Below are 18,978 nucleotides of genomic sequence, written 5' to 3' on the forward strand. Positions count from 1 at the left end.
CAGTGTCGCAAACCAAATGAACTCTTGCCATAGCAAACATGCATCTACCATCGTCTACACGCCGTCATGTCTTACACAAAAATCACCTTCGATGTTCCCGCCGCACAGTGCACAAAGAAAAAATCTGCTCACTCAGAAAATACACCAAGGTCCAAAAATCATCCTCTTCTCGCCCTGGTCTCCTGTACCACCTGTAGGCTGGTGAGGCATAAAAGGGCAAAAAAGAAAGACGGGGCCTGACCGGGATTCGACTATTTGAACGTTAGAAACGCTCATTTCGAACCTGTTGGGTGAACTTACACCCGGGGCCTCCTGCAGAATAGGCTTTGACGTCGACGACGTCGTTCCCAAAGCAGGAATCATACCACTAGACCATCAGGCCGTTTGTTCTCTGTTGTAGAGGATTGATGACAAGATTCCGATTTTTAGAGGTTATAAATAACTTACCAAGCAGTGGATAGAGACGCGTACTGGAACTCACTTTTCCGGAGATCCGACCAAGCAGGATTCAAGTAAGACAAGCGCTAAACTAGCCCTGAAAGTATTAGGGTATTCCGTTGGTTGGTTGTGGAATGAGGGGTCGGTTGGGTTGCCTCAATAGCCGGACGCGAACGGACTTCGGCAAATCTCCATGTTCATCAGCACGGACCATTCTCCCAAGAGGATTCCAACATCATTTTCAGCGACCAGACTAGCAATGAAACTGAAAAGTTTCAACTTCTGTAGATCTAACTCTGGAAGATACGTATATTCGAAAGTGAGGTCCTGATGACACAAAAGGTACCTGCAGTCAGACACTGTCACGTTGAAGCAATGGGCACGGTATGATACATCCCAATACATGGCATTGCAACATAGCAATTGCAACCGTACTTCAAATTGGTTCGCTAGCATCTTCATCAAACGCTGCGTCTTCAAGTTAACCGCGGCCATAGAACTTCAAGGTCAGCAAGTATGAAGGCGTCAGGCGAGTTCAACTACTTCAACATGCATCAAAAACCCGGCGCATGATCTCCCGCACCTTATTTAGCAACTAATTTCCACCTACTCTGTTGTACTGCTGTGACTTTGAGATGCATGCGTCGTAGGCATATGGTGGCTGCTGAAGCCAGATCAGGCCAGAATGCTTGGCGTGCGGACCGCGACTTCTCCTTCTCGGGCATACTCCCATTCCTCGCATCAGCTTCTCGGTCGTTTTCCCCTCTCGCACTATTAACCTAAACTTTTCCGTAGAATCTCTTCATCATACTGGTCGCCGGCGAAAATGAGACCCAGCTTTGTACTCTGCTTGCGCAAGAGAGTTGTCGACTCATTGCCTTCTGTGACACTCGTATCAGAAGTTAAAACATTAGCTGGACTCTCACAAGAAGACTACAAGAAGCTACCCGTACGTCCTTTCGACCATGTTATGTCTGTGAATATGAGCTGACTCTGTTATAGGGTATGATCACGAGGATTTGTAACGGCATGTCCTACGCGGAGTACAGGCACCAGAGTATTGATTTCCAAGAGAGCGTGGTTGATCAAATCAATGCAGAATTGAAAGATGCCGGTGTCGGGACAATAAGTCATGAAATAGGTCGCTGGCTGGTCCTTCGCAATGCTAGAAGTCGTCATGAATATGTGAAGGGTAAGTCGCTTGCGGAACTTTCGGTGGTCTCCGTAACACAGTAAACAGAGAAAAAGCTTTCCGATGACTGGATGAATAAATTCACGGGTGAGCATAGTCTGGACGCAAAGACTGGATGGGGACTTCTCTTGGTAGTGTAAAATGCCCGGAGCCGTCATCGTTTGGCTAATCTTAATGGCAGAGCAGTATTTACCAAGTGCTTGAGGACTACATCGAGAAGAATCAAATCGATGGCTACCATCTGTATTTTAGCGATATCCCGGAGCAAGAACGCAAGGATTTAGCGGACCAAATAAGGTAAGCCATAATCACAATTACCATTCCCTCTAACACCTATCGCAGTAAGTAGGACCCCCGCTCTCATTGGACAAACATTGTCATTTACCTACCTCACGTACCCGTTGTGCCCCTACATTCGTGCGAGACATTCGCTAATTTTGACTCCTCCTCGCCCAGAGGATCTCATGCGCGTCTCGAAACTTCCAGATATTGACCATGAGCTTCTCATGATTAAAATTAGAGGGAGAACAATGACTCGGAGGTCGCATTTGCGAAAGGTGCGGAAGAGAGAACTTGCCGCGCAGGCCGACTCGGAAACAACACCATCTGAGGGCCAGGGCAAGAAGGGCAAAAGCTCCAAACCATCGAAAACAAAAGCAGCATCATCTCGAAAGTCATCAACATCTTCAGGGTCGGATGACACGTTGGAGCGTGCCGACGGTGAATAAGAGCTTGGAAACGTACATTCTGGATCTGAGGACATTCGAAAGCCATGACGAGCTCATTTTTCCAGCGAAAGAATCACGGAATGATCAAGGTGCAGGGCCGACGATGAGAATGCCTAATATCAGCCAGCCACGAAGAAGGCCTCTGTAAGATATCACAATATTGTACAAGCGAATTCAGCTAACTATTATGCAGTGAAGAACAGCAGCAATAGCGTTTAACACATGGCGAGCAATCTGACGATCTCTATCTGAGAAACACATCGAACGGATTTATGTGCTCCTTCCCACCAAACGGCAACAACGGGGGCGATCAACCCCTCTTAAACGTCATATTTGGGAACACCACAGAGCATCTCAGATCCCAGCGCGGCTTAAATATTTCAATTTGAGACTACCAGGTCTGACGAACCGTCCGCTTCATACAGCCTCGCTTCCGTCTCTGCTAGGGTATACCAATCAAAACGCCAGTCCCATTTCCAATTCCTTTGATCCCATAAGACTGTCAATCGCCACGCCACCCCTAGTGGGTCTTGATGTTCTGCCTTGCTAACCACAGCGCCACGCTCTCTTTGGCAACGTCAGTGCCCCATACGCCATCGGCACCTCCGCGACGCCATTCCTCGCCAGATGCGTCTTCGCCGCCTCCTCGTGTCGCCTCACCGAGCAGGACCTCGAGGTCACGCCTCTGCGACGACAGCCAGCGCTTGACGAACGCAACGGGGTCCTTGGACATGCTGGTGAAAAAGGCGTGCTTGGCCTTCGATTGGCCGATTGCGCCCATGAGGAGCACGATTTGCTCGTCGAGCTTCTGGATTTCTTGAAGTGTTTGGATGCTGTCTGGGCGGCGGAGGATGTCTTGGAAGAGCGGCTGCATAGGGTCTTCGAGCGCGACTTGGACGTCGTAGATGGTGGGCTCTGACGCCACCTTGCCAGAGTCCGCTGGTGGTGAGATGTAGTCCTTGTCGACGCGGATCGTGTATTGGAGTTGGATCGGCGGGAGGGTGGTCAAGTGCGGCTTGATGAGCTGCGGCAGGTTGGGGAAGTAGAACGAGTCCTGGCCGCCGAAAAGAGCCTTGAGCTTGGCGTCGCATGCGAATTTGCGCTCGTCATCGTCTTGCTGTAGGTGTTGCGCTCGCGCGTACTCCCAGATGCCCATCAGCACACCGGCGCGGTCTTCTTCGTCGGTGTCTAGTAGTTCTGCGAGGGGTTTGCTAAGGCGGAAGATCTATAAACACATTAGCAAGTCACATCAAAAGTTCAAGCCATCAGAACATACCTCGGGATTCTGGAATCGCTGCAAGTTGACCGTGATGTTGATGTTCTCGTCGCCCTTGCGCTCGAATTCCAGCTCGCTGAAAGTTGTCTCCTTTGCGCCAGGCTGGTCCGGGCGCTTCCACTCGATCTGGGTAAAATTGTCGGGTTGCAAGCTCTTGGCGCGGTCGAAGTCGATGGTGATGGAGCTGAAGTAATTTGAGAACGGCTTGGGCTTCACTGCAGGCTTCGGCTCGCTGTCCTCGTCCATGGCATCTGCGTCCTTCTCGTCCTCCTCATCCTCAAGACCCTCGTCGCCCTCCTCGTCCAGCAAACGGCCCTGGATCTTCACGCGGTACGTCGCATTCGTGTTGCTCTCAAAATCGAATGCGTCGGCATCGATTCCAGTGCTCTGCCAGGGCTGGTTCTCGACGGTGTTGGAGATCCATATGCGCATGGTGCCGTAGCGCGAGGCGCGCGAGTGGTGCTTGGAGTCCATCACGTCGAGCTTTTTCCGCATCATGGTCGCATCGAGATTGCGCTCGACCTCGCGCAACTCCTTGTAGCGGACGACGCCATCGCCGATGCAAATGTCCTCTACGCCCTCTGGAATATTCTTGTCGGTCGGGTTCCGGGCGATGCGCCGCATCTTTTCGCGGCGCTCGGCGTCGATGCGCTGCTGGGCCTGCATGTTGGCGTTGCTGTACTGCTGCTGGCCGGCGTGCTGGGGCGGCACAATGGGGCCTTTACGAAAGGCAAACGCCATGTCAGAAATGCTAATCATGCTGAACGGTTGCGGCAGTTGAGGTAGTTGGGGCAGGTGCGGTGAGCGCTAGGGAAGAATACGCAGGTACGTACCAGGACCTCTGCGCGCGGGAGGCATGGCCATTTGCTGCTGCGGAACATAGTTGGGCCGGTAACTCGGCTGCATCTTGGGCAGGTGCGCGACTGTGTGAATGGCAGCGACGATGGAAGGGCGACGTCTGCGATGAAGACGCGAGAGTGGAGATGGATGGTCGAAGGAAGCTTTCTGGGGACGCGTCTCGAGGATGGAGCTTAGACGTGATTCGCGCCTCCTATATGGCGGGGCTGCAGGCTGGAAACCCCACGAAACTACCCTCCTCTGGAAAGATCATCATTTCTCGTCGTCTGGTTTTGCCTGGAACAGTATTGTCTCTTCTCAGTGGATATGAGATACCATCAAAAGTCATCTTGCTGCCGCTGCAGGCCAGATACATTCACGCTTTAGACGCGTAGCGCTTGGCGAGCGATCCGCGACGTGCATCTAGTCTCGTCAAGTCCATCTAAACGTCATCAGCCTTCTCAAAGTCTTCTCTTCATATGATCCTCACTGACAGTTGATTGCTCGCATTATCGCCCTTGGCCTCCACGCGAAAAAGCTAATACCATGACGGGACGACGTGATCAGCATCAAGGGACCCCCAGGGCTTTGAAGAAGATTGCCGGCGTGCGTTTACCGCATAAAGACTCCTCGGAACAATGGGACATCACTATCGAAGACGGCAAGATATCGTCTGTTGACGCTCACGACAGATCACTCGACCTGAGTGCCACTGACGTTCTCGATGCAAACAACAGGCTCATAGCGCCCTCGCTTTGCCATGCCCACATCCATCTCGACAAATGCTTCCTGCTCCAGGATCCCAAGTACAGTGACCTCCAGATCGAAAGCGGCGACTTCAAAGAGGCCATGGAGATGACTGGAGAGGCAAAGTCAAGATTCGAGGAAGAGGATTTACTCAGAAGAGGTGGCTTGCTCATCGAGGAGAGTATCCAGCATGGCGTTACAGCAATGCGAGCGTTTGTTGAGGTGGATGGCGTAGTGCAGTTGAAGTGCCTAGAGGCTGGCTTGAAGTTGAAGGAGCAGTACAAGGACATATGTGACATTCAGATTTGTGCCTTTGCGCAGTTGCCGCTCTTTTCTGGACCAAACAACGGTGCGGAAGTTCGAGAAATGATGACTACAGCAGCGTCCAAAGAAGAGGTTGAAGTACTTGGGAGCACGCCATACGTGGAAGTCGACGAGAACAAGTCGAAAGAGAACGTGCGTTGGATCACCCAGCTGGCACTGGAGCATGACAAAAACCTGGACCTTCATCTGGACTACTTTCTGGAGGAAGACAAACAACCACTTGTTTGGGACGTTCTAAAGATCCTGAAGGAGCAGGACTGGCCCAAGTCTGGAGGCAGACAGGTCACGCTCGGCCATTGCACGCGTTTGACACGCTTTAAAAAGGACGAGTGGCTACGTCTAAAGCATGAAATCAGTGAGCTGCCTGTCTCCTTTGTCGGCCTGCCTACGTCGGACCTATTCATGATGCGTACACCGGAGAACCTACGTGGCACACTACCCGTCACAGAGCTCATCAAAGACTACGACCTCAATGGAGCAATCTCTATCAACAACATCGGTAACGCATTCACACCGCAAGGCAACTGCGATCCACTGAGTCTAGCTCAGCTCGCGGTTGGTCTGTATCAGGCCGGCACAAAGAACGATGCGGAGCTGCTTTATGTACGTACCCGTGCCGTGTTGCCACTCGCAGCATCCTCTCTAACGCCACTATGCAGGAAACCGTCTCAAATCGAGCGAAGGCTGTCATTGGCCACAAGCCAACATTGTTGAACCTGGAACCTGGCCAACCAGCGGACTTCGTGTTGTTTGACACTTTCGAAAGCAGCTGGAGATGCAGAAAGAGCATAGTTGAAGTGGTCTATGATGCTGGGACGGCACGACAAACAGTCTTGCGAGGCCACTTAACTGCATCTACACACTGACCAGTGAGCTTCGTGTAGCAAACGTGCATCCCGGGTTCCCAACTACGACGAAAAGCACCCAGGGTGGCTACCCACACGATAACCTGGAGCTGTACAAGGTACTGCGAGGTTTCAAATGTGATGGAAAAGCCCCGTGTATTGTTCCAGGCTATGGTATGCCCCATACACATCCCTTTGTAATTGACAGCCTGCTGCACTTTGATAGGTGAAGGCGATCTGGACTTGAGCGTTTGTTTGGTGTCACACAGATCACGTGCTTTCTGTTCACCGACCGCACCTACCACTCATATATTGGCCGTGCGCCTACCCCACAATGACTTATTGAGACAACATCAACACGCAAAATTGATTAGCAACGGCGAAGATAATTCGCACACGCCCGCGCATAGACGTGGAAGCGACATCATGGAGTCGCAAGCAACTCCCGTTCAGACCTCCATCGGCGCCTTGTCAACGGCGTTTCTTGCGAATGTGAAGGTAAGTTTGCAATCACGCGCGTTGTTTTGTCAATACCACTGCTCCTAGCTCTCAGTGGCTAACCCTTATGTAGCTCACGTTCGGCGAGTCACAGGAGGCAACCACCATCTTCGGTGCACTCTGTGAGTTTCGACAAGGCAGAGCTTCGAAAAGAGAAACCATATCGACTATCTCCGAAGCGCTTGGCAACCATCACGACCTCAAGCGTGATCTCCAGAACATACTCGACCACCAAGACGCACGATGGGGAGCCGGTGACTTCGACAACCTACCACTAGCACTGGTCGAGGGCCAACCACCACAGTTCCTTCAGCCTGTTCATGAGCCTCAGATGCGCCATCCTTTCCTCTCATCTCCCTGGGACTCCAACAACGGTCTCCTAACGACGTTCAGCCCGATGGGTCTGACCGGCTTGTCCCAATACTCGACCTTCGCAAAGTCAACTGAGCAGCCAGCGCTCATGCCCCAGAACGGGCCCGATTCCTCGCACCCTCCCAGCCGCGCTATGCTATCTTCGCCATTCGTCCCAGATCTTGTTGGTCCATCGCGTGCGCAGCCCACATATCCTGGCATCGACCAAACATCAGGCTTCCTACCCTACCCACGTCCCAAACAAATCTTCGGCACGAATCCGTCACAGCCGGAGCAAAGCAACATCCCGCAAGAATCTCCGTACCTTGAGCCGTGGTGGAGCGAGGATTGGTTCACCCAGACTGGCCACCAGCAAGGCAGAGGGGAAATTATGTCGACCCAGGAATCGTCCGAGGTTACGAGTGCGCAGAAACCTTTGACTGCCCCACCCGCAGCGTCATTTCTGGGATCCTCCAAACTGAACTGGACGCCTATGCCCATGGATGCGCCAGACATTGGTATGCCACCACCATCTAGGAAGCGCAGCCGTGCTTTATCGTTCTTGCAGCCCAAAGCCGAAGGAGGCCAGGCGTCTGGTAACACAGTTCACGATTACAACGTCAGCAAGAGCCAGACAGCTTCCCCACCTTCAACAAAGGTCTCGCGGGACAGTACTTCAGTTGCTCCGAAAGGCAGTGGCCAGTTCATACACAGCGTATGTGGCAGAGGCTTTACGAGACGTCAAGCAGTTAAGAAACACCATTGGGGAGACAAGCTAGATGACCTGGATACGACTACCGGATGCTGGGCCAAGCACAAGAAGCCAAACGTTAACTGGAACGAACATCCTAGCTGCAAGGTTATATCAAGGGTGCCCGCACTACACTCCTATGGGGTAGGATCTACGTCTGCAGCATCTAATGCGCCGGCTGTTCCTGCCATGGTTCCGAGCTACCGGGACACTATCCCAGGACCTTCGACCTTTCTGCAGTACCATTCTCACGGGCTGCCCGGTACTGCTACACCTTCGAGCAGCAGTCCTTTCCAGGACTTGTTGACCGCTGTCAATATTGCTGCAAGCATCGAAGAACCCACACTGAAAGGACGCATCGATTCACTAATTGGCTCTAACTTAGATGTACAGGCCGATGCAGCAGCGCAGGGACAATTTCGACCTACTTCGAGCTTTACTAATCAACATCCAGGCAACAACGTCGGAAATAACGTTGAACAGTACCACGGTTACTGGCCATCTCTGGGGTACAACTTTGGTGTTGGCTCGTCGTCCCCCGTACCTGAGCCAACGGGAATGAGGTTTTCTTCGCAACCGAACTTCATCGACCCTACCACACCTTTCATGCCACCGATGGCCTCTGACCCAGTCTACAGGCACCAGCACAACTCCACGCAGCTCGACGAGGAGTTTGTGACTGACCCGGGCTTCTTCCTAGACTCAGGACTTGATCAGAACTCGGGATCGGAGCAGGACTCAGGGCTTGATCGGAACTCAGGGTTGGATCAACTCTCACAACCGAGTGCCTCAGGATGACCAAACAGCTAGCCTCCGGCTTCGATGACGAAGGTGGCTAGAAACGAGTTGGATGAGAAGAAGACGCGTTTAGATGGAAGGCGAATGGGCAGTGAATGGATGATTGCAACGTCCGTGCTTTCAGGAAGAAAGAAGACACGCTTGTTGGCCCGGGATGGACTGCCCTCGTCTGTTCGTACCTAGGAAATCATCCACGATAGAAAAGCCACCAATCAAGAACATGAATTTGAAGTACCATGTGAGCAAATTAGCGGCAATCTTCTTCGTTGTCTGCTTGTATGGTGTCTCATCAAACTCGTCAGCCACTTACGTTGATGTCACTGACACTACAGTATGCGTGCACCAGCTGCAGGTTGTACAAGTAGAATGATGGACATACACAGCTTGTGCAGGCCGCCTAATATCTTTTCTTCGAACAGGTAATGGCGTGCCCGGAATCAATACTACTTGCAGTAGTCCGTCCCCAGCTTTTTCCACGCACCTGGTGGCGCTCAACCCCGCGTAAGCATGGACAGGGATGAGGCTGGTTAACCCCAGCCGGGGCTCCACATCTCAATTCAACCTTAACTGATCCATGCTTGTCATCGCATCACGCGAAGATATTCCGCGAATCGCTGTGCCCAGCTAATTATCCGGTGCACTTTGTCTCTTGGAGCATGCACTATCGTGCCGCTCGGTAGCATATGACGTCCGGAGCTTCGAAGCTACCCCAGCAGCTGTCGAGCAGCGCTGCTGCGTCGAACAAAACATAAACAACAACACAGCGCAGATCCAAGGTCAATTGAGATCATACACCCGGACATGCCGACTTGCTAGGTGTATGAAAAGCTACAAGCCTCTAAATCGCTCCACCATGGCGTTGTGTTCCTGCAGTGGTCACGAAGCCTTTTTGCCGAGAGCGGCACACCGTTCCTCGGGAACTGGACCAACCCCGGAATCCAACCTCCAATGAGATAGCGTCTGCGAAAGCTACGGGTGAAAGACAGAAGAACAGGAACCTGGTTAGAAGGGTCCGGGAGCATGTGTACGTGCACTAGCTTACCTTTCTCCATATAAACAACAGTGCTCCCTGCCATGTGCGCTTCTCCACCTCGTCGCTTCATACCACTTCCCCACAATCGCGATTGACAAGTACAAGATGTGGACTTCTACTCTGCTGTCGCTGTTCGCGGCTACTGCCTTTGCGCAGTACGCCACGCCATCCAATGGCTCGCTTGGCCCTGACGCTGATGGCAAGTACGAGATCTCCTCTGAGGGCATTCGCGCGCACTTTATTCCATATGGTGCGTCCGTGTCCAACTTGTTCATCAAGGGCAAGGATGGCGTCGAGCGCGATATCGTTCTTGGCTTCGACAAGGCGATTGACTACGAGGGCAAAGCGCACCCGCATTTGGGCGGTGTCCCCGGCCGTTACGCCAACCGCATCAAGAACAGCACGTTCGAGATCGACGGCGAGCGTTACAACATCTTGCCCAACGAGAACAACAACAACAACACTTTGCATGGTGGACCAAACGGCTGGGATTACCGCAACTTTACTGTTGTCTCGCACACCAAGGACTCGATCACCTTCTCGATTGTCGACCCAGATGGCGAACAAGGTTTCCCGGGCGAGGTCATCAGCTATGTCACATACACCATGACCCCGAACACATGGAAGATCAAGATTGTGGCCATGGCGACTACCAAGAAAACCCCTATTATGCTGACATCCCACGTAAGTAGTCCGCATAGATTAGTGATCTAGACGAAAATCTGACCATGGTAGACCTACTGGAATCTTGATGGCTTCGCCAACCCCGATACACCACTCGCACTCAACCACACTTTCCACCTCCCATACTCTGGTCAGCGCATTGGAGTGGACAACATCCTCATCCCTGATGGCACTATCCTGCCTAACGCACCATACTCCGTGAATGACTTCTGGACCGCGCCCAAGCAGATTGGTGCTAACTACACCTCTCCTGAGCTCCTTGGCAACTGCGGTTTCAACTGCACTGGTTACGACAACTGCTACCTTGTCAACCGTGCTCAGAACGGTCCCTACGACTGGCGCCAGACTGGACCCGTCGCATCCCTTTCCAGCGCGTGGTCAGGTATCAAGATCGACATCTACTCAGACCAGGAGGCATTCCAGATGTACAGCTGCCCCGGTCAAGATGGTACGTAATTCCAATTATTCGCACTAATTCGTTGCTAATCATACACAGGCACTCTCCCCATCAAGAAGACGCAAGGTGTCGAGGGCCGCGCCGCCTTCGTGCAGAAGAACGGCTGCGTTGTCATGGAAGTCCAGGACTGGATCGCCGCGATCAATGTGCCAGAGTGGCAGCGCGAGAGCAAGCAAATCTTCGGCCCCAACAGCAAGACCTACACTCTGGAGGCCGACTACGTTTTCTCGACTACGAAATAAATGTCACCACTCGGATGAGTGAGTGATTAGAATGTCCTAACTGGTCTGAATAATCTCGTGCTTGGGATCTAGATAGGCATCTTTAATACATGTAGTAATGGTAATGAGATTCTTACTCGTATCACCTCTCTGCCCGCTCGTCACTTTCGTATTCTTAGCTCTATGTGCGAGTAGACAGTTGACTTACACCTCATCTTGAACTTTCACACTTGATCTCGACAACGACATCTGTCTTTCTTTCATCCTCCTGCACCGTGGAGCGCATACGTTCACTGCTCGCCAGAAGAAATATGTTCACCATGGTCGACAGCGAAGAATTTGGCAATCTGGAGCCCGATACCGCTGATACGGCACGCGAAAACACTGTCTAGAGCCCCATTCACCTCTCAGCGCTCACTGCGCCTAGCTCAGTGTCATCACTGACGTACTCGCCACCAACTGCTGCCTTCCAAACCCTCACACTCGACGCGAAGAGTGCGCCTTCGCGCTCAGCAAACACCGTGAAGATGAACTACTACCCAGAATCCTTATACGCCGACGATGATGTCCCAGACGCTCCTCCGGACGACCTACACTCCAAGCGCCTCACCGAAAGCCCTCTCTACAGCCGGGCCGCTGCCATGGCCACCGTCCCACGCACCTTCAGCGCCTCGAGAAAGCTACAACAAGTCCTCGGCATAGATGGGAACAAGCCGGAGCCGTACGTCCGCCCGCCGCCGATGCCGCAGGATCTTGAACAGCGGTTCTTGGCCAATCTGCAAGAATACGGCGTCGATGTCGATCTACTGATGAAAGATAGAATGAGCCAAGCCGCTAGGAGACAGCAGAAGATGGGCGTCGGAAATGAACTTGGTAAGTCGGTGCTGGAGATGATCAAGGAGGAGAAAGAGAGTCCGGTTAGCGCCACGCATTTGCAGGAGGGTATGGATGGATTGAATGTGGGCTTGAACATTAACCCACCGATGTGGGATCTTGGTTATGAGGCGGTCTCGGGCGGAGAGTACATGGGAGATCGACCGTCCAGCGCACCTTGTGGGAATACCAACGACTATGCAGACACCAAGTACGGTTACGATCCGTTCATAGGCTATGGATCGACTACCGCTTTTCAGGACAGTCAGCGATCTCGCCCGAGCAGCGCGTCAGCAGCAAACACACAACTTGTTTTTGGACAACCCGATCGACCACATATGGACTCATATGCTCCTGCTACTCACAACCCTGATTACGACTGGATTGGTGGAGGAGACAAGCTGCCACAGCACTTCAGTAGTCTAGCGAACACGTCTCAGTTCACTGGAGAGCAACAAGCGCCCTACTTCCACGATGGCATACAAACCCAGGCTCGCAACTCGTACGACTTCCCCAAGCGCGTTAGCAGTGTTCCAACAGTGCTGTTTCTGCCGCCGCGAGTTGAGCAGCAGATGTCATGGGACTTCGTACAAACTGTTACCGGAGATATTACTCCACAGACCTTCGCGCTTGGTGGGTTTGCTGCTACGTCCACCAACAGAGAGGGTGTCTATCCCATGCGGCCCAGGTCTCAAGGAAGATTGGTACCCCAGATCATGGTACAGGAAGCATCGCCCAGAAAAACGCCACCTCCTACCACTAAGAAACGCCGTGCAACATCTCAAGTAGCACCTCGAGCAAAAGTTCGAGCTTCTGAGGACACTGCCGGTCTGCCAATCCTTCCCGCCAACCTAGATATGATGTGGAAAGTCAAGTTCCCAGGCAACACTTACGCTTTGTTAACCATCATGCTCACCTGGTCACTGTGCATGCGTCGTCTCTCCAACCTGATCCCCGATCCCAAAGCCTTCTCGATCAACGGCGCCTTTCCCTACCTCGTCGAACCGCCAATCTACCAGAAACTCGTCTCTGTCTCCTTCTACGACACCAGCGTGACTCCGCACAAGGAGAGCCGCTTCCTCGGTCCCAATGACTGCGCAGAAATGACCTACAACGAAGTCGACATCTTCGCCTACCCAGACGACACATCCGCAGCATGCGACAACCTGCCTTCCAAAGCTGATACCGTGAAGCGCGCCCTAGGCCTCAACACCACCTGCACACAAGTTACGGATTACAAAAACATATCCATGTCCGACCGCGCCACCACAGGCGAAGGCCGGTGGTCCTACATCCTCTTCCGCGGGCACCCTTCACCCACCATATCCTCGCCCACGCCTCCGCACTTCATAATCGCCTGGCCTACACACGCGACAACCAACTCCTCAGAGTGCTTACATACTATATACCCCGACAAGCAGTCCGCTCCGCGCCACTTCTCCTCGCTGCAGAATTTGGCGGCGACGATGCGGCTGCAGCAGAGTCTTAGGGCGGCGAGTAGCGAGCAGTTACCTGAGGCACGGCTGGGATATATGGAGGGCGCGGTCACGCTGAAGAGAAGAGTGGTCAAGATGGAGAAGCCAGGGGGTGTGCCGCTTGTGGAGGGGTATAGGGTTGATGTTAGGAGGTGGGAGAGGTGGATGGAGGCAGTGGGGAAGGGGAAGGGGAAGGTTATGATGTGGATGGAGAGATGATGTGGAGTTGGGGAGTGTGAGAGTATGCGTGGGTAAGCTCATGGTATTGGGAAGTGCATGCTACGCGTGCGGACTCATGATGGCCGGCAATGTGCTGCCGTGTCCGAAGACAAATGGCACTTCGATCTCGATGAAGGCTCAACGAAAGACAGAGCGGAGTGCTCTCGACGGCCCCAGAGAGATATCGTGTTCTCTGACCGGGACCAATCGGGCTTTTGTTCGACATGTAGATGGGTCCAAGCAGCCAAAATTAGAAGAGAGGGCATCAGACTGCCGATTATGACGAGAAGTATCGTCCATCTTGCTGTTCATTATCGACCCCCAAAACTGTTCGCCCCATCTCATTCTAGGTCAGCATTGGCTTGCATTGAATGCGAGGTCGGATTCCACAAAGTCGGTGAGGAAGGATGAGATCATGAGAGCCGAGAATGCAATCGCCGATGGGCGTGTGACATGTGTAGAAGAGCACTAAATTACGTGCCAGCATCAAGCATTGCGAGAAGAGTGCCATTAAGGCGAGCAGAGAGGCATACGGCTTTCGACAGGGCATTTTTGCGCTAAGGATTGGGAATGCAGCATGCAACGGCAAGGACAAAGTGCGGAGGAGCAGCATCATTCGAGTAGGCATATGCGACGCTGTTAGAAAGCCAATGAGCTCGGAGGCACCCTGTGGGCTTCCAATCAAAGCAATATCACACATCACGAGCTACCGTTTCTACGTAGCGACGACAGTGCATTGGGGAGCGAGCAACGAGACAGATTGAGTGCTGGAGGACCTCGTCGGTTTTGGGCTAGTCTCAAGAACTTCATTCGTCAATCGTAGCCAGCAAGAACCATGGACGTGCATCGTGGGGAGCGGGCGTTGCTTGATGCGTCAGGGCGATACAGGCGATGAGGTTCACCTGCTGCAAGTTCCTATTGGACAGAGGTACGTACCAGTCAGTATGCCTCTTTCAGCCTCGTTCACCACATGTACTATTCATGTCTTTGCACATCCCCGAACGGCAATGGCGGATCCACTGTTACTCATCGGCCCCAAAACATGGCCATTATCCTTAGGGCCACGGAGACCGTCCAGAACTCTGCCCCAATTGCTTCAAAGGCCTCAATAGCAGTTACGCGGGCTATCATAGCGGCCGCAGTTTGTAGCATCGCTTCTTTATTATTAATTTTAGTGCTTCTTGTGTTCCTTTGTCTGAGAAGGGTCCATCACACATCAGCATCAGAAGATCGCAACAACGGAGCCCGAAATAGGGGCCGATACATCCGCGATGATGGGAAAACACTGCGGCCAACTTGGCCCAAGGGGCCATGGCGGAGTTCACAAGAGTTGGAAGACGTTACTTGGGTAGAATTCCTTCGTCGAGACCAGCTGCTCGCTGACCGAAGAGAGCGATGTGTGTTCCAATGGAGACAGCGCAGTGCTGTCCGCGAGCAACAGCATATAATTACACGATGCGCATCACCACAACAATCGCTCAACAGCTCGCCCAACAGCTTGCCAAAAACGTCTTGTACAATCTCCTGGCCACCAGTTCAGACTCCTTTGGCTTCGATTATTATCGAGCAGTTGGCTCCAGGAAGAGCGCTTCTATCCGAGCTTTCTCCAACACGTGGGGCTTCGGCATACCACTCACGTTTCCTCAAAGACCAATTATTCCGTGATCTTCTCAATCCATCATGTAAGCTCAATAGACTCTCTTCGCAAGCGAGACTGACCAGTCACAGTTGAGCAGCCACAGCCTCTGATAGTCACTCCAGCCCAAATTTACACAGAATCCCTTTGCGTTAATCCTGGTGAAGTCGAGCACGGTCCGAACCCAGTCATACATGAGCATCTCTTACGCAATTCGCCTGAGCGTTTTACTTGGCATCGTAGGCCTACCTTGGAATTGCCTGAACCGAGCGTTCAGCAATTTGCTCTCGAAATGGCTGAAAGGGGTTACCGATACGAATCATCAAGTCCATTCGTCTATCCCGAGTCCTCCAACGTTGATATGTCGGTCACAGCTTCGCCAGGAAATTCCAGTTCGACGCATGGCAGCACGCCGATATATTCTCCCATGATGAGCTCGGAAGCCAGTCCATCTGAGTCAGGCATGAGTCCTGAAACGGTCTCTCCATCAAGCACGTTCAGTGGCGAAGGCGCATCGCCTCTAGCTCAGTATGGCGCAAACGCAGACCAGGCATGTACATGCCGCACATGTGGTCGCGTTTTCCGCACGGCAGGTCTCCAGAGGATCCACTATAATCGCAAGCATAATCTTCGCTATACTTGCCAGGAGTGCGATAAATCTTTTGGACTCAGAAAGGACCTGGAACGCCACGAATTATCGGTTCATCAGAAGCACCTCAGTTCCACGCCAGTGCATACCTGCCCGAATGAGGGATGTGCGACTCCTGGAAAGAAGTTCCCACGCAAGGATAATTGGCGAAGACATGTGAATAAGTGCAAGGACACTTTGGCTGTCAAAGCCATGAGGCAATGATTCCTATCTGAGTATTTGGTGGGTAGAGTAACCGGAAGTTGATGTTTCTAAATGATGACTGCAAGTATGGAGGAGGGATGGTTTGCGTGGACGGTCCGAAAAGTGCAGTGTGTGGTGTTACAGGGAACTTACAAATTGATGAGAGATTGCTTTAATCCATTTTGAATGTTTTCCTTTCTGTTCGAGTTTGTTTTCGCTTCGTTGGGGGAGATTGTCGAAGTCCGGCTGTGCTCCGTGGCTTCATAACCTCCCTCTGTTGTCTTCATGTATGGTGAACAAAAGCAAGTATAGAGGTCCAAGGATCTGATGGGAAGCACTGAGTGGTATTGGTCCAGTGAATAGATTGCATTGTTGTGATCGAGGCAAATATCGGCTCGTGTAGCGATGTCGGTGGCCAAAAGTGAAGGACACTGCAGCCAAGATCTGATGATCCAATTGAATCTCCCTCAAATCACGTCTCTCAGTAGATCCGGTGATCCTAAGCTCGTCCGGTGAAAACGGATATGTATGTGGGGTAATGACCGGTCTGTAGGTTGATGAAGTTGCAGTGCTGCAGCCACCTGTAGTCGTGATTGGCTGACCACAGAATCAATGTACTATCATCAGTATGCCTCTTTGAAGTCTCGTCCTCCTCTTGACACCCGATCCAACGCCATATAGGCTTGACTGAGCCCGGCCTGTTCTAAAAGATTCTCGTCTTAACCAACATACATGATGGCCGTAATTCCTACATCGACGACAATCGCCAGTGATGCCTTCATGGGAACTGCACAGCTCAATGAGCCGCTATTACGAAGGGAAGTCGCTGTTGCAGTTGGAGCCACCATACCGGTGGTCATTCTGGTCATCCTTTGCGTAGGATTTCTCTTGCGGAGGGCACGGGCATCGCGAAATGCTAGCCCCAGGGAATGCGACACACGTGTGTATCAGGAAAGTAAACTGGAAGACGGATTCCGGATTGTGGAATCGGGAGGGGAAATTCTGGCAAAGAAAAGTGAGATGGAAGGTAGCAGCCGCACTGACAACGACGTTGTCCAGCGTTGCGAACGAGCAGATAGTCTAGCTGAGTTGTCAAACGACTGCGCCCCAGCGGAGCTATACTCACAGCCACTGGATACCTCGCAAGACTACTTTGCATCACCGGGCTCATGTACCTATGGTCAGTTGTACGTACCTTCTCATAGTTGGCGTTATTGACGCCCCAGTAGGCTATCCATCTGAGGCTCGGCTCGGCCCAGTGTATGTCGCAAGCAATGGAATTCCCTTGAAAACCTGTGTCAATCCTATGTTATTCTCACACCAGCGTGCGCCTCAAGGATATTACTGTTCTAGCGGTGTGCTTAGAAAGTCCACTGCTGAGCTTGAGGCGCCATCATCGCCAATCCCTCAAAGTAGCCCAACATTGTCTCCAGGTCTTCTACCGGGCCCAAATCTGACTCCAGTTCCTGCATCAAGTCCTGTTTTGTCACCTGATTGTGTAAGGAGTCCGAGGTCCTCATTCTCTCGCGAGTCGGGCGTAGCGTCAGCATCAATATTCACATCAGCAGACAGTGTAGAACCAGGAGTCTCGACCCCACTGATGGACAACATTTCGCCTCCGTTTTCAGATCAGCCCGTTGGTCCGTATGAATTGGATGCCGTCGGGGTCGACTCACCGATGTGGATGGTGGGCAGAGTACCGTACCGATGGGAACCGACAACAGGGGCGAATAGAATGTTCTTCGAAGCCGACCAAGATATTCTTCCATTTGGATTGAAGCGCAAAGCTTCTCAAGAAGCCATGTCATCACGACAACGATTGGGCTATGCAGCATTGCCTGGAAGCTGGCAAGAATTCGATGGATTGGGTTCTGCGACAGGGATGAGCATCGGTGTAGATCAAGACTTCTGCTTCATTGACCCTTGCTGGGCGACAGAGAGCCGTTTCTGTGCAAGCGATTCGGTTTTGCAACATGACGACAGATCGTGTTGGGATGGGTCCTCGTTGTGTGAGAAGCAATTAATGCCTGATCGAATCGCTCCAGTAGATTCTGGGCCCAGCTGCGTCTTAGAACAGAGAAGACAACTCATGAACGAATCGCAGCAACGTTTCTTTTTCAACGCTGTAGCAGCTTTACACGCCCAGCAAGACGAATTACATGCCAGATTTGGCGTCGCATCTCCAACTCTTCGAGAAAATTTTGAACTCGATGGGAGCTCGTCTGCAGCTCATGCTTCTGCTCAATCGCCGTCATCCTTACAAAGTTCTTGCTCATTCTTCGTCCCCGAGACACCTCGAACTTCCGCTACCAGCTCAACCTTTTTCACAACTCAGACAAAGCAGTTGAATTCCGACTTCTCAACGGTATCGTCAGCTACAACAGTAAGTGTGGGCTCTGGAGGATACGATTGTCCAGACTGTGGAGCTGCATTTCCAACGCTGGGTAAAATGAGGTTCGTGTTATGCTGGCTTGTCCCTGAACTGGACGAAGCTGACCTTGATAGGCAACATCACAACCGCAAGCACAATCTTCGATATACGTGCTCTCTATGTGGCAGACCCTTCGCTCTTCGTGCTGATCTCGACCGACACAAGGCGAACAAGCACACCAGTGACCTTGAACATAAGCCAAGGGTTTTTCTTTGCCCGAACATCGAGTGCGCGCAACCAGGCAAGGAGTTCATCAGGAAAGATAACTTCAAAAGACACGCGAAGCGCTGCGAAAAAAATAAGAATAAAAGCAGAAGTCGGCAGGAAACCAC

General features: G+C 52.2%; 7 protein-coding genes across 7 annotated transcripts; 6 read left to right on the top strand and 1 right to left on the bottom strand.

Moving 5' to 3' along the window:
• Nucleotides 1-1,264: 1,264 nt before the first annotated feature.
• SNOG_06330 (hypothetical protein) lies at nt 1,265-2,358 on the top strand (the record flags this gene model as incomplete). Its single annotated transcript, XM_001796655.1, has 5 exons — nt 1,265-1,387; nt 1,441-1,630; nt 1,679-1,766; nt 1,817-1,927; nt 1,980-2,358. The coding sequence occupies 5 exons, from the start codon at nt 1,265-1,267 to the stop codon at nt 2,356-2,358; spliced, it is 891 nt and encodes a 296-aa protein (XP_001796707.1).
• Nucleotides 2,359-2,671: 313 nt separating this feature from the next.
• Nucleotides 2,672-4,393, bottom strand: SNOG_06332 (hypothetical protein; the record flags this gene model as incomplete). Its single annotated transcript, XM_001796656.1, has 2 exons — nt 2,672-3,583; nt 3,635-4,393. 2 exons carry the CDS (start codon nt 4,391-4,393, stop codon nt 2,879-2,881), a joined length of 1,464 nt encoding a protein of 487 aa, XP_001796708.1. The 3' UTR covers nt 2,672-2,878.
• A 624-nt stretch (nt 4,394-5,017) lies between these two features.
• On the top strand, nt 5,018-8,826 carry SNOG_06334 (hypothetical protein; the record flags this gene model as incomplete). Its single annotated transcript, XM_001796657.1, has 7 exons — nt 5,018-6,145; nt 6,202-6,360; nt 6,471-6,561; nt 6,773-6,885; nt 6,959-7,951; nt 8,285-8,748; nt 8,781-8,826. The coding sequence occupies 7 exons, from the start codon at nt 5,018-5,020 to the stop codon at nt 8,824-8,826; spliced, it is 2,994 nt and encodes a 997-aa protein (XP_001796709.1).
• Nucleotides 8,827-9,903: 1,077 nt separating this feature from the next.
• On the top strand, nt 9,904-11,201 carry SNOG_06335 (hypothetical protein; the record flags this gene model as incomplete). The annotated part of the gene is made up of 3 exons (XM_001796658.1): nt 9,904-10,502; nt 10,554-10,950; nt 10,999-11,201. The coding sequence occupies exons 1-3, from the start codon at nt 9,924-9,926 to the stop codon at nt 11,199-11,201; spliced, it is 1,179 nt and encodes a 392-aa protein (XP_001796710.1). The 5' UTR covers nt 9,904-9,923.
• Nucleotides 11,202-11,500: 299 nt separating this feature from the next.
• On the top strand, nt 11,501-13,747 carry SNOG_06336 (hypothetical protein; the record flags this gene model as incomplete). Its single annotated transcript, XM_001796659.1, has 2 exons — nt 11,501-11,551; nt 11,573-13,747. 2 exons carry the CDS (start codon nt 11,501-11,503, stop codon nt 13,745-13,747), a joined length of 2,226 nt encoding a protein of 741 aa, XP_001796711.1.
• Nucleotides 13,748-15,675: 1,928 nt separating this feature from the next.
• SNOG_06337 (hypothetical protein) lies at nt 15,676-16,236 on the top strand (the record flags this gene model as incomplete). The annotated part of the gene is made up of 1 exon (XM_001796660.1): nt 15,676-16,236. One exon carries the CDS (start codon nt 15,676-15,678, stop codon nt 16,234-16,236), a length of 561 nt encoding a protein of 186 aa, XP_001796712.1.
• Nucleotides 16,237-16,950: 714 nt separating this feature from the next.
• On the top strand, nt 16,951-18,795 carry SNOG_06338 (hypothetical protein; the record flags this gene model as incomplete). The annotated part of the gene is made up of 3 exons (XM_001796661.1): nt 16,951-17,402; nt 17,581-18,598; nt 18,721-18,795. The coding sequence occupies 3 exons, from the start codon at nt 16,951-16,953 to the stop codon at nt 18,793-18,795; spliced, it is 1,545 nt and encodes a 514-aa protein (XP_001796713.1).
• Nucleotides 18,796-18,978: the final 183 nt, after the last annotated feature.

This window comes from Parastagonospora nodorum, assembly GCF_000146915.1.
Source record: "Parastagonospora nodorum SN15 chromosome Unknown scaffold_9, whole genome shotgun sequence".
NCBI lineage: Eukaryota > Fungi > Ascomycota > Dothideomycetes > Pleosporales > Phaeosphaeriaceae > Parastagonospora > Parastagonospora nodorum.